Source organism: Populus alba, chromosome 14 (assembly GCF_005239225.2).
Source record: "Populus alba chromosome 14, ASM523922v2, whole genome shotgun sequence".
Taxonomy (NCBI): domain Eukaryota; kingdom Viridiplantae; phylum Streptophyta; class Magnoliopsida; order Malpighiales; family Salicaceae; genus Populus; species Populus alba.
This window is the reverse complement of record NC_133297.1, coordinates 4,471,315-4,489,307: the sequence shown is the minus strand read 5'-3', so window position 1 is coordinate 4,489,307 and position 17,993 is coordinate 4,471,315. Positions and strand designations below refer to the sequence as shown.

General features: G+C 34.6%; 3 protein-coding genes across 7 annotated transcripts; 2 read left to right on the top strand and 1 right to left on the bottom strand.

Annotated features, from left to right (window-relative positions):
• Window positions 1-2,823: 2,823 nt before the first annotated feature.
• On the top strand, window positions 2,824-3,770 carry LOC118049471 (FCS-Like Zinc finger 3-like). The gene is made up of 2 exons (XM_035059475.2): window positions 2,824-3,062; window positions 3,259-3,770. The coding sequence occupies exons 1-2, from the start codon at window positions 2,956-2,958 to the stop codon at window positions 3,434-3,436; spliced, it is 285 nt and encodes a 94-aa protein (XP_034915366.1). The 5' UTR covers window positions 2,824-2,955; the 3' UTR covers window positions 3,437-3,770.
• A 4,647-nt stretch (window positions 3,771-8,417) lies between these two features.
• Window positions 8,418-13,301, top strand: LOC118049469 (uncharacterized). 2 transcript variants are annotated; one of them, XM_035059468.2, is made up of 4 exons: window positions 8,418-11,507; window positions 11,597-11,813; window positions 12,402-12,554; window positions 12,649-13,301. In XM_035059468.2, exon 1 carries the CDS (start codon window positions 8,536-8,538, stop codon window positions 11,206-11,208), a length of 2,673 nt encoding a protein of 890 aa, XP_034915359.1. In that variant the 5' UTR covers window positions 8,418-8,535; the 3' UTR covers window positions 11,209-11,507; window positions 11,597-11,813; window positions 12,402-12,554; window positions 12,649-13,301. The 2 variants fall into 2 exon arrangements, with proteins under 2 accessions (XP_034915359.1, XP_034915358.1); XM_035059467.2 differs by lacking the exon at window positions 12,402-12,554.
• On the bottom strand, window positions 13,292-16,682 carry LOC118049470 (probable serine/threonine-protein kinase PBL19). 4 transcript variants are annotated; one of them, XM_035059471.2, is made up of 6 exons: window positions 16,094-16,682; window positions 15,337-15,787; window positions 14,870-15,130; window positions 14,238-14,360; window positions 13,577-14,160; window positions 13,292-13,433 (listed from the first exon to the last, which is right to left on the bottom strand). In XM_035059471.2, exons 1-5 carry the CDS (start codon window positions 16,120-16,122, stop codon window positions 13,609-13,611), a joined length of 1,416 nt encoding a protein of 471 aa, XP_034915362.1. In that variant the 5' UTR covers window positions 16,123-16,682; the 3' UTR covers window positions 13,292-13,433; window positions 13,577-13,608. The 4 variants fall into 4 exon arrangements, with proteins under 4 accessions (XP_034915362.1, XP_034915361.1, XP_034915360.1 ...); XM_035059470.2 differs by having other exon boundaries at window positions 13,292-13,416; window positions 16,094-16,677; XM_035059469.2 differs by having other exon boundaries at window positions 13,292-14,160; window positions 16,094-16,677.
• Window positions 16,683-17,993: the final 1,311 nt, after the last annotated feature.

The window sequence follows — 17,993 nt, the reverse complement described above, 5'->3', positions numbered from 1 at the left end:
TGATCAGGTCAATTGTGTTACATCAAATAATATATTTTTATTTTTTTTATTAAAATATTATTAAAATTAATTTTTAAATTGATCTAGATTAGAATTTAGATTTAATAATTATATTTAAATTTTTTATTATTATTAATGTAGTTATTCGAATTAGTTTACGCATACTTCGTATAATTTCAAGAGTATGAAGTTGTAAATTGTCTTGTTAAATTTTTTTAAATCTTCATTTTCTCCTTGTTTTCATTACCTACTGCTTCATGTTCTTCCTTGATATTTCCTTATAGGTTCTCAATGTTTGATTTTTTTTTTCTCGTGTAGTATAATAAATGAAATATAAATTCTCAATTTAACTTATTGGTCATACTTACCAATCATCCATTAATTCAAACTTAAATTTTCCTCACATGTCTCCCCTTGATAAGTGTACATGACATGTCCAAGTATAATAATTTTTTCATTATTTTAGCCAGATATACTCGCTGAATTATTAAATCCGTACAAAAACTATTGTAGTCATTGACAAGATCATGAGTCACTGATTCAAAGTTCAAAAACCATCATCTAGAAGGATTTTGTTATTCCTTTTATTATTAATATAAATATATGATTAGCTTATGTGTATATGTTGACTAATTTTATAAATATATAATTAATAACTATATAAATTTTTAATAATTATTATATTAGTAATCGCAAAACTCCAACATGAGATAATATAAAAAAAAAAAACCTCTTAATTCAAAGGATTCTGTTAATTCTTTCATCATAATTGATTTTAATGATATAAAAAAAGTTCATGCGTACTGGGCAGTAAAAATGACATTAAATAGTTTGAAAGTACAATTAAATTAAAAATGATCAAATTACATTTATTTTTTTTACACATTCACCTTACTTCCAATCACTCTACATTTAAAACACACCCTTGGTATATCTACACTGTTAATCTGAAAAGGAGGGTCAATTATTGTTGTATTTGCTATTTTTTTTTTATTACTGTAAAAAAATTAATCATCTAATTTTTGTTATAATTATTAAACTTGCCCACCGATTAAAAAAATAAACTTAAAATTTAATTTAGTTTAATCAAATTAATATGACAAGTAATTTTATAACCGAGTTGATATTAGATCTACTTTTAAAAAATATTATTCAAGAAAATATTTTTTTAAGGTTTTTTATAAAAATTAAAATAATATCATTTTAATATTAATATTGATATAGATTAATTCTTTCAAAATGTATAATATAAATCTATTTTTAACCACGAATCTTAAATTGAATTAGGCTAAGCTTAAAATTATTAGTTTTAAACTACAATAACAATTAAAATATTATCAACTTTCCGCACTCATGTATTCCTCACCTTTCTAAACTTTGATAAGCAAACACCACATGTCCAAATTGAATTATTCTTTTAAGAAATTCCACTTGAGAAATATTAAAATACACACACAAAACCATCACAATAATTGAGAAACCAATCCAAGAACACATAAACTCACCCTTTCTAGATCACAACCTCACCAGTCATTTTAATACAGCCCATGTTCTTGCTCCGACTTGCAGGGAAACCCAAAGTGGCACCACCCCTCAATAATGGAGCCTCTATCATGGCACAATCTTCACCGTTGATTTAGATGACCTTGAGAGCATACAAAGAAGGCAACTTTCTTTTTATAATAACGTGCCACGTACCATAGTGAACTATGATATGTGCTGCGCTGGATACACATACAGCGCGCACGTGTACAGAGTAACGTCAGGGAGGCAACTGCCCGTTGCACACGGGCAGCTGCTGTGGGCCCGAAATACATGGACCCTAGGAAGTCGAGCCAATTGGATGTTGCGTCCAGGTGGGGCCCTTTTACCATTTGTTGGTTTCTTGTGGGGCCGGTGTCTACGCAGCTCCCAGTTAACTTTATTGTTGTTTATTCATTATTGGACTGTGGGGCCTACTAACACTCAAGTCCTTGGTGGAAGAGAACGACTTGTGTAATGCATGTGGTCCCCGGTTTGTCTAGAGAAATCATGAGAAGTGCACGCAAAATGTATTACAATATAGTCCTATGAGAATGATGAAATTATGCTTTCATACCCTAATAGTTTTCCGGATTTAAGTTTTAACGGGTAGAAAATTCTCTAATAAGGTTTTAGTCCTTTGTATGTAATGATCAAAATAATTTTTTTATATTTTTAAATAGGTGTTTTTAAAAATTTCTTTTTTTATACATGTTTTTTTTTTAATTTAAACTCGAAATAATAAAAAAATAATAATTTGTTTATCATTTATTGCATGATTCAAAAGATTCATGGAAGAAGAATATGTTGTTCATACATTTAATATATATATATATATATATATCATTAACTCCCAACCTCTCCTGTCTGCGAGGACTCCTTTGAATGTTATTGTGTATATTTGGGATGAAAATAAATATATCACCATTAGTGGTTGTATTGAGAAATACATAGAGATTAGGTACCAAATGTTTAAAAACTGAAAACAGAATCATTATTATAGCAAAAGTGTCTTTCAAGAAAGATACATGCACCGTGACTAGCAGTAGCGGATTCAATATCACCACCGCAGCAGGGATTCAGGAAATCAGCCGCTGGTTTTTAAAACCAATGTAAGATATTTACTTTACCGTAAACAAACTACAAAAAATGAACAGCACACCTAGTCTATTTTAGACCAATCAAAATTCACCTAGGTTGTAATAAAGTAACAGACCACAATAATACATTACTCCTGCGTGCACTAGATCCCACCAAGTCCACTCCCTGTCTTTTTCTATATAAATTGCCAAGCTCCCACTTAGCGTTCTCCTCCTCTCTTCTTGCTTAGAGCTTACGGCTTTCCTCCATCCTCGCTTTTTCCTCTACTTTCACTGCTACCCTCGAGGTTGAAAAAACTCTTTTGGGTTTCTTCTTTGAAGTTAGAAGTCAATCATGTCTTACTACAGTGGCTGCCTGGATTCCCACAAGCCTCACTTTCTTGAAGCTTGTTTTCTCTGCCGGAAAACCCTCGGTCGCAACTCCGACATCTACATGTACAGGTTAGTTTTTATAATTCCACTCCCTTCTCTCTAATGGGTTCTTGAAATTGTAAGAAGAATTGCGAGTGGTAAGATAACATGTGAACTGTTTTTGCATCATATGGACTCGAATCGTAAAGAGTTGTATTATATGTATGGGTAGGGCTTATGATTATTGATCTTGTTTTGCTGACGGGGATTGAAAATTGTTATGCAGAGGGAACACCCCATTCTGTAGCAAGGAGTGCAGGCAAGAACAAATAGAGATAGATCAATCTACGGAGAAGAAGAGCTGGAAAATGTCATCCTCCTCTTCTAGATCTATCAGAAAATCAGATCCCAAGGATTCTACCCCTAACAAAGATGTGCGGACGGGCACAGTTGCTGTTGCTTAACAAGCGAACAGAAGATTTTATATAAAAGCAAATTAAATATCCAATTTTGAGATTTAAGTCCCAGTTAAGAAAAAAAACACAAAAAAAATTGTGGGAACTTATATGTCAATCTTGATCTGTAAAGGTGTGGTGGGGGTGGCTGTAATTTGGAGACGAGGCCAGGGCCAGACCTACCATGGATTTTTGCTTTTGTTTCGGGGTTAATGTTTATAAGGGTTAAGAAGTTAAGGGTTAATTGTATTACTTTGAAACGATCGCTCTGCTCTTCTTTTTCTCCCCTTTCTCCATAAAAATTTTGAGAAAATTAATGAATCCAAGAACATTTTGCTGTTCATGCTTGTGAGTTTGGTTTGCTTCTGTTACATTCAAAGTATATTAAAGAAATATTTTCAATTATTTCCTGAATTACATACAAGGAAAATGATAATTCTGAACAAGCAATTAAATTAAATTAAGACTAATAATTTTAGGTAGGCCAAAATAATTTAGTGGGCCTTTTCATGATAATAATTCAGAGGACCTAGCAATTATTGGCTTCGCTTTCATGTTTTTATTCCCCTTTTATTGTAATTTCTCGCTGTTGGAGAATCATTAGCTGGTGAACCCAGTGGTGGCATTAATAAATTGAAATCATCCGATGGTTATGGCGCAGTTGAAATATTCTTTCTTTCGATTTCATTCGATGCGGAGGAATTTAATACTTTATTTCCCTCAAAATGAGACCGTTATTTTGCTCCACAGAATGAAATCTTACTAGTGAAATCCAATGGCATAAAAAAATGTTCCTTATATTTGTTGGGTAGACTAAATTGTCTACAAAATAGGCTTAAATTTTAGATGAATTGGGCAATTAACATCCAAAATATAATTAAATGTTGAAATCGAATATGATGAAAACATTTTGATAAAATATTACACTTTGAAGATATTGCAGTTCAAAAACATAACATTTCAATAATGTTACGGTCCATATCGACCTTGCAATCACGGGATAAAAGTGTCGGCAGGACCGGTAGGCATGTATTGTAATTCATGCTTATAGTAATGCTCACTCTAATCATCGTCCAAATATGGACACTCAACATAAACAGATGATCTACCGCCTCAAGTACATTGCGTGTTATAATACTTGTGATTGATGTGAAATTAGACAAGTTTAATATGATTAAAAAAAATATTGCAATATATCATAAGATAACCTAATAAATTGTTACAAATACATTGTCGATTAGAACATGTTTTTCTATAATACCTTGAGTCATTGCATATGCCACACCTTTAGCGTGCATGACCTTCTCTTATATCCATCTCGTTGTGCAAACGAGTAATAACCATCAACAAACTGTGTGAAGTCCGAGTGATTTTCGGCACAACATACAATAACATGTGAATAAGGACGATATAATGTTTGTTATTTACAACATGTACATGTTTTATCGTTCAATATGAATGTCCGTTTGACTCTTTTCACAACACCTGATTTAATAGGTGCATGGACTTGGAAAACTTGTTCCTTAAGGTCAAACAACATTACAATATGATCCTTTGATGTATACATGCTCATTATTAATTCAAGCTAAATTGTTGGAGGCTAGGGTACTCCACTTCAAATGACATCAGTAGCTTTATATCTCCGTTTGATCTAATAACCATTATATATGTAAAATGTTAATTGCACTAGAGTAGAAATAGACATTGCACGAGCATTTTTTTAGAACATAATTAAATTATTATAAGAGATTATGTGTCATATTACCATATCAATGACCACAATCATAACATAAAGCTCATTTTTCTTTTAGCTCCCTTTCAAGTCATTCTCTATATTATAGGTTCATGTTACATATTCTTTCACACCACAAATCAAATTTGTATATGAAAGGTTCACAATACATCTTTATTAAATATTTTTTGGTAATTGGGTCTTTAAATTTACAGTTTAAGTTGCTAACAAAATATCAAGTACAACATTGATGATATCTTAAAGGTTGACATCAAATTTCTGCTACTTCATTCTTGATGCTTATATATCTATCTCTTATTATACATATACCAGTTCTGCCACCAGTAACATATATTTGTAAACAAAGAAAAAACGATATTCAATTGTTATTATTTTCTTCATTAACAATTGCAAAAGCTAACGGGAATATCTCATTATTCGCATAAAAAACAATTGCAATCAATAACTTTCCATTATATTGACTATACAAATATGTCCCATTAATACTGATAAATGGCCTATAGTACTTAAAACTTTCAATACAAGGTTTAAATGACTAAAAAAACTATTTAAAAAATCATTGTACTATCATCAAGATATCCTTTATGTGTCAAATCAACAATTGTTCTGGAATTTGATTCCTTTATTTCCAACAACCTAGGAAATTTCTCAAAAGACTCTTCATATGAATTAAAAGGATAATCAATCACCTTCTGTTTTGCAACTCATGCTTTGTCATATGATATTTTATATTTATAATGCAATTTTATTTCACCATGTATGCTTACAACCATCATTGAAAGATTATTCATTGTAGTGGTTGATATAGCATTAGCAATAAAAATTGCATCAAGTTGATGGTGGTATTTTTAGACAAAGGTCGCGGCACATGGATGTGACTCTTTTAACTTTGCTATATCAAATGAATCCAATATTTTATTATATCCCCCATGCAAATACCACTTATATTCTGGTGCTCGCACACATTTTAATTGAACAAATATTGAGTTTGACTATTAGACTTGATACTTAACCGAGTGTGCAATGTGTCATTGTTTAACCACATTAAAATTTTTTACTATTAAATGTTTGACCAACCTTCAAATCAGATCCTCCTTGAATATATCCATGGTTAAGTGCTCAATCATGTGAAACAACAAAACTATACCTAAAAGCATCTCCAAATTCAGAAACAAGAGGAATAATTTCATCATCAACATCATCTTCATTATCACTGGGCTTATGATAGTCAAATCTATGTTGATCAACAAAAAAATTATCAAATATAGTATAATCTATTCTTTGCAGCAAATCATCCACAATAAACTATTTTTACCTCGAGCAACTGAATTTTAAAGACCAACAGAAGCTGGAATACACATGGATTTTGGTTGACTATTCACATGCAATATCATCATATTCAAACCATTTTGAATAAAAGAATCATTCATTGTCTTAAAACTACAATCACACACAATCAGTACATAATAATATTATTGTCCATCAATTTAACACCTTCAAGTTATTTCAACATCAGCATCATTATAATTCCACTCAAGTCCATGACAAATGATTTCTTTCATTTCCACACACGATGTGCTTAAATTACTAGTTAACAACAAATTGCTCCCGTCATTGTATGTGATAATACTGTTCATTTTAGGAACAATATTTCCACTATAACGTGATAATATAAATATGCTACTAGATATTTTATATATAAAATTGGATTCTAGTCAATTTAACATAATTATAACCAAACCACATTACCTCTACTCTAATTGGAAAAATTCATAATTAATTCAATCAAATTCCAAAAATTTTACATTGAAACAAACTTAACAAAAAAATAAATATAATTCATGATACATTATCAATTGATATTTTTCATGATCAATTGCATTAAATCAAACACAAATTCATAGCAAATTAATTTATTTTCAAGAAAATACTAAATTCATCAACTTATTAACAATTCAATGAAACAAGCAATTCGTCATAATTTAGCCATATCTATTCTCTATTGTATGAACATGTGTACGCGCATATAACTACATTATTAGCCTATTACAACAATATACACAAAATCCCTAATTTGGTAAGTTAACCTAAATTAACCACAACACATAATTAATTGGAATAATTAATTCATCATCAATTTAACTTATTTTCATGTTCAACTACACTAGATAAACTCTAATTGAATGTATTTTTAACTAATTTATCATTGTTTTAACAAACCCTTAATTCAACCTAGACAATTATTTGATTTCAACCGAACCAAATACAAATTAATAGCAATGTTGTATGTTTACATTGTTTATAGGACTACAAGAATGGGAGGGCCAGCGGCGTCAACAACAAAGGGAACAGTGGATTTTCAACACAAAAACATCAAAGGATGCTTAGAGACTAGGAAGGGTTCGATTTTTGATTGATTTAAGGGCAAAATCTTAAGTGTTTAATGTTTTTTTTTAAGAGAGAAATAAGGGTTTCGGTGGATTTTCCCATGACAGAGAAAACACATTGTGTGTTCGATATGCTCTTCTTAAATTTTAATTAATGTCAATGGATGTTGTATTTAAGAAGTGCGACAATGTCAAACTACGCCATTTCATCAAAAAAATAAATTTCAATGATGCCATTCCCTCAAATTTTTAGTTTTGTTGTGCTAATTAGACAAAAAAAAAAAAAAACCTAAAATTTTCAAGTTGTAGCACCAAATAAAGGAATATGATGCTAGGTGAATTATCCAATGTTTTTATTGAAATGCAAAGGCAGTAACTGTTAGAAATTTGAGTGTTACAAAATTTAGCAGCCACTAAATATAGAGGGTTAAGCTGTTATACCAGAGGTTTTTTATGTACACATTACAATAAGAGATGGTATTTTTATCTGGCTATAGTATAATGAAAATCATTTAATTTCTTCATCCTTCTAAAACTATATCATGTACGTTGAAATTAAGAATTTATGGAGAAATGATCTTATCATAATATTACTAATTAAAATTTTGATAATTAATATTCGACGAGAAAAAGGGCACTGATATTTATTTTGCACGAAATTGTTTTTTTTTTTAAATGATTGTGAATTAATAAGTAAGTAAATTTATGCATTAGCGTGGAGCTAGGCTTAGGGACCAACACAGGCCGTGCTGGGATACCGCAAAACCTAAACTTGCTGCTCTGTAGCTCTAGCAAGCCCAACAAACCCAACCTTGTCAACCCCTTTGGAGCCTAAGATGTTCAATCTCTGTCCATAACTAGGATCCATTTCTTGCAAGAATACAAACTGCGGTCCAAAACTGAGTTCCCCTTTTCTCCACGAAAAAGATCAAAACCCCAGCTGAACCTCACTCTCCGGCGGCCCCCGGATGTCTGATGAAGTAGGCTATGTGGTGGGCAACTCCCTCAAGGTACACTACTTTAAATCTCCCTTGTTTTCCCACCAAACACTGAACTCGCAAATGTTAACTCTCTTCAAACTCACTTGTCTCCCCAAAAAGACAAATTCTTTCTGTTCTAGTTCTTGTAATACTAGAAAGATTAATTATTTTGATCAGTTTTTGCCTCTTTTTGATAAAAAGATCGATTCTTTAAGCTATTTGAACTCAAATGAGAGGAGGAGAGTAGTTGTTGGGCTGTCTAGAATTATTAAACAAGGCCAAGGTTACATTTTGAAGGGATTTGCTAAAAACAATTGCCCTTATTTTTTAGTTAAGATAATGAAATCATTAGAATCTAGAGAAACTGCATTTGGGTTTTTTAAGTTTGCATTTCAAGATGATTCTGATGAAATAGTCAAGTCTTCTTGTGTCGCGGCACATGTTTTAGGTGCACAGAATCTCAAGTTCCTTGCTCAAGACGTGGTTTCTTGGGTTATTAGGAGAGTTGGGGTTGATAGGAGTAGGGATGTAGTGGAGTTTATGTGGAAAAGGCATGCTGAATTTGAGTCGGATTTCTCAGTTCTCGATACGCTTATGCGGGGGTTTTTGAAAGTGGAAATGGGTTGTGAGGCATTGGAGATTGTGGGAAGGATGAGGGAGGTGGGTTTGAGGCCAAGTTCATCAGCAATTACAATTCTTTTTAAGTTGTTGCTTAGAGTTGGTGATCATGGTAGTGTTTGGAAGTTGCTTAGGGGTATGATTCATCAAGGGCCTAGACCTTGCAATCGTAACTTTAATGCGGTGATTCTTGGTTTCTGTAGAAAAGGACATGTTAAAGTCGGGGAGAGTTTGTTGTGCGTGATGCAGAAGTTTAAGTGTCAACCAGATGTTTATGCGTATAACATTTTGATTAATGCATACTGTACAAGGGGACAGACTGTAGATGCACTTGGTTGGATGCGCTTCATGATCGATAATGGTTGTACACCGAGCTTGGTTACTTTTGGTACAGTCATAAATGCATTTTGCAATCAGGGAAATATGATGGAAGCAAGGAATCTTTTTGATGGGATGAAAGAGGCCGGTCACATTCCCAATGTTGTATGCTATAATACTTTGATGAATGGATATGTTAAGGCGAGGGACATTGGTCAGGCAAACATGCTTTATGAAGAAATGAAGAGCAAGGCTATAGCTCCTGATTGTACAACTTTTAATATTCTGGTTGCAGGGCATTATAGATATGGAAGAGAGGAAGACCGTGACAGATTGTTGAGGGATTTGTCACAATCAAGCTCGCTCCCAATTAGTTCACTATATAATATTTGTGTTTCAGGCTTGTGTTGGGCTGGCTGGTTGGATGAGGCCATGAAATTTTTAGAGGATATGCTTGAGAAAGGAATAACTCCAACTGTAGTTGCTTTTAATTCAATAATAGCAGCTTATAGCAGGGCTGGCCTAGAAGAGAAAGCCTATATAGCATATAGAATGATGGTTAAATTTGGTTTATTTCCTTCATCTTTGACATGCAGTTCACTAATCATGGGTTTATCCAAGTTGTGGAGGCTGCAAGAAGCGAGGGACCTTTTGTATGAGATGATAGTAAAAGGCCTTCCCATCAACAAAACAGCTTTTACTCTGATTTTGGATGGGTACTTCAGGATGGGGGATGTGGCAGGTGCTTATAGCCTGTGGAATGAGATGGAAGGGAGGGGGATACATCCTGATGCTGTTGCCTTTTCAGCCTTTATTAATGGTCTTTCTATAGTTGGTCTAGTGGATGAGGCATATGATGTATTTTTACAAATGTCAAAAAAAGGGTTCATGCCCAACAATTTTGTGTATAACTCTTTGATCCGTGGCTTTTGCAACAGTGGGAGGCTGCAGGAAGCATTGATGTTGGAGAGGGAGATGGCGCGAAAGGGTCTTCTTCCTGATATTTTTACTACCAATATAATCATTAACGGTCTCTGTAAAGAAGGCAGGATGAAGTCAGCAAGTGATGTATTTAGAAACATGCACCATACTGGGTTGATCCCTGATATTGTCACCTACAATACTTTGATTGATGGATACTGTAAAGCATTTGACACAGTTAGTACAGATGAAGTCGTGAATAAAATGCATGCCACTGGATGGGACCCAGATATCACTACTTATAATATTCGTCTTCATGGCTTATGTACTGGTCGGAAAATGAGTCGAGCTGTGATGATGCTGGAGGAGCTTATTTCAGCAGGTGTTGTTCCGGACACAGTAACATACAACACTGTTATGAATGGTGTTTGTACTGACATACTGGAGCGCGCCATGATTGTAACTGCCAAATTGCTTAAGATGGCATTTGTTCCTAATGTCGTTACAGCCAATCTACTATTATCTCACTTTTGCAAGCAGGGAATGCCTGAAAAGACCATAATGTGGGGTCAGAAGTTGAATGAGATCTCCTTTGGTTTCGATGAGATTTCCATAAAATTAATGGATAGAGCCTACCGTAACATCCAAGATAATGTTGACATTCCAAAACCACCACCTGAAAAGAGCCTGTTTCTGGATTTCCTCATGTACGTTACATATGATTATTTGAGCAGAAATAGTCTTCAAAAGAATGAAAATCAGGGTTCACTTAAACGGATGGAAATTGGTTATGGTGGATCCTGAAAGCTTGTTGGATGGGTTTCCAGGACTTCAGTTTTCGCGATGTGCTAAAAACCTTGTGTGGAAGCAGAACCTGGTATGCCTTGTTGAAGATCACCCAGCTGCCTACACATTATAGTGGCAATGAGTTTTTGAAGCACCATGCATAAGGAGACAGTAATCTTCTTTGGTTGATATGGTATTTGGTAAGCTGCTTTCCGCTCTTGGAAACTTGCATGATGTAGAAGGAGAGATACAAGAATAGGGTATAGCCTAAAAGAAAACGTGGTTTGCCCATCAGTCAATAGATCAGCTAGTATCAGGTAAAGCAGAGCAGCAGAAAATAATATGTTTTACCATCCTCATTTCTGAGGAAAACTGTTCACTGAGTTGATTTCTGTTCATGGTGTAGAATTTCTTGTTGATGCAACAGCATAAATGGTGGGATGAACAGACTCATGTGTAGGCTCTGTCGACAATTGGAATTAAGCATACATACATTGGCGTGGGGCCATAAGGGGAAAATATAAAATCTTTGCAGATAAATGATCATGGCCTCTGAGTTCATTTCCTGGCGTGCACCTGCCAGTATTATAGTGCACATTCTTGTTCGAAGACTATCTTTGGAGGTAATGGGGGCTCTTCACCTCATTTTTTTTTATATGATTCTTATGATTGTCTCAGGGCTTTGGAGGGTATTAGAGGGAAAATTCTTGGTTGAGGGTATTATACTATCTCAGCCTCTTAATTAAGGACGCATGGAAGCCAATCCCAACTAGTTTAGAATTTGGCTTAGATGATCGAGTTAAGTTGGTATATGTAAGTTTGAATTATTGTGCATCTGTTACAATTTGTAGCTTTGCCACATGGCCAAACTCGCTGCCGTATTTGTATCTTGCGTTAATAATTCCAGGCTTTGAGCAGCACATTTTTCCTAATATTCTCTTTGTGGAGTAGATTTAGATTTGCTTCAAATCTGATTATTTTTTGTGAAACAAGTATTGGGGCGTTGGGGTGGATGTTTACGAAGAGCTTTCAGCCATTGAGTCAAATTCATTTATCGTGCTAAGGTTGAATCTTTTTCATTTTTTATAATTGGAAACAGTACATTTAACAGGGAAAGTTCCCTCTTTGCATTTTTTATCTATATCAGCAGTCATAGTGTTTAACCTCTGCCATAATATTCAAATTTTGTTTCTGTTCTTGAGGAGATGCAGTGCATACTGCTGATATTAACTTTTCAAGAATGAGTGAAAGAACCACGAACAGATACAGATTTTTGTATAGTTGTGCTCATTTCTCCTAAACACGGGTCTCGCAGTTTCAGAACTTTTAACTGTGTACAGCCAAGCTCTAAAATCAGTCTAATGGTGAGGAAAAAAAGGGAACTGGGTGGTTATTGTTTTAATTTTTCTAAATATGTTTAAGATGATGGCCATCCTCATCTTTTCTTGCTGTTCACAGATGGCTTCCGACATTTGGATGCATCTTTCAGCTTTTTATGGTTTCGCTGCTGCTACATCTCAAGGCGAGAAAGTTGTAGTTGCATATCTTCTTCACTACGCCCCGCTCTGTCCTCCTGTTCTCTCCATTCTTCTGTATTGAACTCTGTACTGTTGGACTTTGACACAATGCTTGGGATTCGAAGTAAATGACCACAGTTTCAGGATAGAGAATGGCAGTGAGGATCAGATACACAAGATAGTTGAATTTGGTTTGTCTAAAGATGATGCTTGCAGCTAAAGAAGTTTTGAGTTCACGGTGATGGTTTCTATCCACTCGTGGGGTGTGTGATATTTGGATTGAAGAAATGGGCGTGGCAGCCTCGTAAATTACAAGCTGATGTCAAGAAATTATCGGAGCCCTATACTCCAAAAAGATGAGTTTACCATGTTGCAAAATTCCAGTGACTCGCAAGATGGATAGAGGCTAAAATCTGCCCCGTGCTCCTTGAAGACTTCTCACTTGCAGAAGGTTTAGGCATTGATGTGTAGGAGACAAAAAACTAACTTGGTGTTAATAAAATCATCTATCTGGATTATCCACGCGCGCTCGCACACAAAAAAAAACTCACTAGATATTTTGAGTCAAATAAAGTGAGAACTGATTTAAATCCATTTATCCTCTTCCCGTTCTGCTTTATTTCCTTGGTAATTCAAAAGTTTTTATACAAGTAGTCTGCTACAGAAGCCATGCAAAAAGCAAAAGACAATACTCCTCCACGCAATTTGCCTGCACACAGAAAAGGCCTGCCTCTTCAATTAAAACTACCATGACATCTACTAGCATCATCATATTTAGAAACCAGCTATTCACTTCCACGTAAAAGTTGTTCGTGCGAGGTTCTTAACCAGTTAATCTAGTTAGCTTGGAATGAATCATCACAACATACCAGTGCGCCAATATGCAATGCTAGCAATCAATTCAGGGTACTTTGGCCCTCTGCGTGATCACAAATCTTCTTCTACTGGCACCGTCAACGTGCTCACTGAGTTTTGCCAGGTGTGCCATTCGCCGTTTCCAAGACTCGGAGGCCTCTACATGATCCGGCTTCTTACTCGAGTCAATCAGGTCGTCATTCCCAGTGGCTTCAAAACTATTCTTTGAAGGGCTTCCTTCTGATGAATCTTGGATTATCTTTTCCAAGGTCTCTGCCACCTGACTCATCTTTGGTCGATCTTTTGCGCTCTTTAACAAACAACTGTCTGCTAACCTGGCAATCCTCCGAGCTGCACTCATAGAATACTGGTTTCCAAGTCGTGGATCCATTATCAAACCAAACTTTTTACTATCAGCAGGTAACTGCTTTACCCATTCCAATAACTTCTGCTCCACTTTCGGCCTGTTTCTTTCCAACGATCGCCTGCCTGTAAGAATCTCATATAGTACCACACCGAAGCTCCAAACATCACTTCTGGCTGTGAGATGCCCTGTCTCAACGTAATCTGGCGCAGCATATCCATATGTCCCAACTACCTGTCAGCATAAAAAGAATCCCATGAGAAGGATGCAGTCTGCATCTAATGCAACAAACAAATGTTCATGATACTTACTGCTGTTGAGACATGTGTTCGTCCAGCCATTGGTCCCTCCCTAGCAAGCCCAAAGTCTGAAAGCTTTGGTTTCAGATCTTCATCTAATAACACATTGGAAGTCTTGAAATCTCGATATATAACCTGCAGCATCAATTGCGAAAAGAGAGTAGAAAAAGGTTAAAAATCGAAGCATAAACAAAAATCCAGAGGACCTGAACATAACATATTGCATGCCAAGTAGTGAATATGACAGATTAGATGAATATTTAACTACCACCGTTACTTATGGGCCGAATCGAAGGACATTGAACAACAGATTTAGTGTTGCAACACTTGTTGCTTCATTCTTCTTACTGTTGTAAAAGGTACCGAACTACAATCAAGCCACGGGAATCACATGATTTCAGTTCATAAGAAAGGTTCTTCTCTAAGATTTCCTAGCACAGGTAACATTCAGATGCCATAAAGCCTCGTAAAAGGAGGTTGATCCACCGGGGACAGATTATAAGGTTCATTAACCAAATTTCAGTCCTCTGTGGAAATTCTATTAAGGAACCTAGAAGCTCTCTGTTTGTGTTCACGTAAACAGCACTGATATATGCAGACGCGCGTGAGCACAAGTACTTATCAAGCATGTTTTAGACGAGAACCTGAACTTCCAACCCTTCATGTAGAAAAGCTAATCCTTGAGCTGCTCCAAGTATTATTTGTAATCTTGTCTTCCAGGGAAGCACAGGATATGCCTTGTTGAAAAGATGATCGTCTAAACTTTTGTTTCGCATAAACTCATACACAAGCAGTCTCTGGATACCTCTTTCGCCATCCACGGCACAGTATCCTAAAAGTTTGACAAGATTTGGATGCTCCAGAACACCAAGAAATTGAACTTCGGTCACCCATTGTTTATGACCCTATGAGAAACAGAAAAAATGAATAAGCAGTCACCACTTGAAGAATGAACTTATAAAAGATGATTACCAGAACATTAAAGTGAAATTTGAACTCAAGATGGACTTGTCACTAATATTCAATCCAATTGCGCGCGCGCGCGCGTGTATTCAACCTCAACAACGAAACAAAAAAATCTTATGCAAACTCCCAGGCTTAAAAGTCATACCTGGAAGCCATCTGCGTTAAGCTTCTTAATTGCAACAACAATAGGGTCACCTTCTCCATCAGCAGGCTTGATTGAACCTTTATAGACATTACCAAATCCACCTTCCCCGATCTTAAACAGCCTATTGAAACCGTTAGTTGCATTTCTGAGCTCTGAGAAAGAAAAGACTCTCAGATTATGAGCCTTCTCTTCATACATTTCTGATATGCCTCTCTGTGAAGTTTCTGAGCATGAAGACTTGATCATCCCATCAGTAGTATATAAAGAATCATCGGTCTTCGTTGTACTTCGCTGTTTCAATTCCGGTGCTGATCTTCGTCCCCTGCTTCTTGATTTGTCCTTGAAGTAATACTGAAAACACTTCATTTTTTTTTGCAAAGTTGAATGAGTAGAACTAGTGGTAAGGATCTTGTTCAAATGCCAAATTTTTTGCCTGCCTTCAAAAACTGATCTTGAAAGCACAAAGAACAAAATTCACACGATCAAGAGAAAAGGTATCAGCAAAGCTCCAAACTTCAGAATATCAGCATGATATCAGAGTGAGATTGAGTAAATCCAGACAACCAAGAAAAAGATTCTCAACAACAAATGAAAACACACAAAAAATTGTCAAAACTTAAAATCACGCGAACCAAAACAAGAAACTAGAAAACATGGGGAGAGAAGAGAAATTGGGAGGTTTCACGCATGAAGACAACATATGGAGTAAAAAGAGAAAACTAGAGATATAGACATGCAGATATTCAAGTACTTTTACCTAATAATAGAGGTAGGACAGACTTCCATGGATTACTTTTCTTGCTTTGCTTCTATTCCTTTTGTTGAATAAAGAAGCCTCTTTTGGCTTCTCTTTTCCTCTCGATTTTGGTAAACCATGGAGAAGCTTCGATGAAACTTCAGAACCAATAGGTTTTCAAAGAAAATGAAAACTTTCTTCTACGTTTTGTTTCTGTTGGAAACGCTTTGAATTCTGAACCCTGAGAACTACAGTTTCAGGCAAAAAGCTTCCCAGATTGACCTGTCTGGATTTCTATACACAACACAGCTATGTATGGGGTCCATACCGAATTATTAAGTTGGTTGGCATCCCTTTAATGTCAAAAGCCTGTTTAATCGGTTTACTAGCAACTCGTCATATCAGATTCTAGCACTGTAATTACTAACATAGTAGATGCTAAAAGATTATATATTTATTAATTTCAGGGTATATAAAATGATACATATAACCTAGTCTAAACCCCTATTTTAATAATAAAAAAGCCTGGGTAATCAACAACTTCTGATTATAAACAAAAAATAAAAAAAATGGACCCTTATATTATGTGTTCTAATTCGATTCGAAAAGGATTTGTTTTTATTGGAGAGAGTTAGGAAGATTAGAATAAAAAAGTGCTAAAAACTACATTTTTCTTGAGAAAGATTATCAAGAATATTCGAAAATCTGTTTTATCTTAAATATAAGGTTGTGTAGATCTTCAAGAAGACTTTCTGCTCGTTAAGATTTAAGATATTTATGAAGAGAATTGGAACTAAGAAATATTCAAAGGGATGAGGTGAGAATTTAAGAATAAAAAAACAAAGACACGCCCATTGCATCCCAAAACCCATTTGGACCAACACGTATAAGGCAAAAATGAAAATAATTGAATTATTTTTTTTTCATTTCTCTCTTATGGATAGTATTCCAATCTTTAAAGTTCTTTAAGCAAGTGTGTAAATTGTTTTTTAAAAATATATTAAAATAATTTTTATATATTTTTAATATTGCATATGAAATTTTTAGAAAAACATTAAAAAGTACCAATAAAAAACAACAATCCACAACATGAATCAATGAAAAGAGTGTTTTCAAATTAGTCATCCAGGGAAAATCATCTAATTGGGAAGTGACAATGGCCATGAGAGACTTAATGATGTCATTCTGTAAGAAAAACTTCGAATTAACTAATATAGTTTTGAAAAAATAAACAAGGAAAAGAAAGAAGGTGTGGATCTACATGGACTTTGAACCTCGATTTCACCTACTTTTTTGCAAGATAGACATGGAACACGTCCATGGGAGTTGGAAGTATTCGATTTCTGTCACTGTTAAGAAAATGTCGAGAGCTCATTAGATAGCATGAGCTTGACTTTGAGACTCTACAAGCAATAGACAGAACAGACAGCACCTCAGTGTCCCCATGCCCATGGTCAACGACTGTTCTTGCTGGCAGAGCAATGCTAAATTATGCATCAAGTCTTTTTCTATTAATTATGTTGCTCGAGTTGACAATTTAGTTCCACAGGCACCAGAAGTTTTTTTTCTTGAAAAAAAGAAAGAAGCAAAACCCTTCACGAAATGTATGGCTCGTCTGTTTCTAGAAGGCCATATTTATTTTTGTATTTTAAAAATAAAAAAAATTTTTTTTAAATTAATTTTATAAATATTTTTATACCATTTTGATGTACTAATATAAAAAAATTTAAATTAAAATATTATTTTAATATATTTATAAGTAAAAAATAAAAAAATAACAATAACCATATTCATATTCAAAACATGCTTTAAGAGTATATATTGTAGAGAGAGAATGATGAGAACGCTATCTCTTTGAAGATTGGTCTGGATTGTATAAAAAGTGATGAATATACAGTAGATCACTTATTATGTGTTTAAT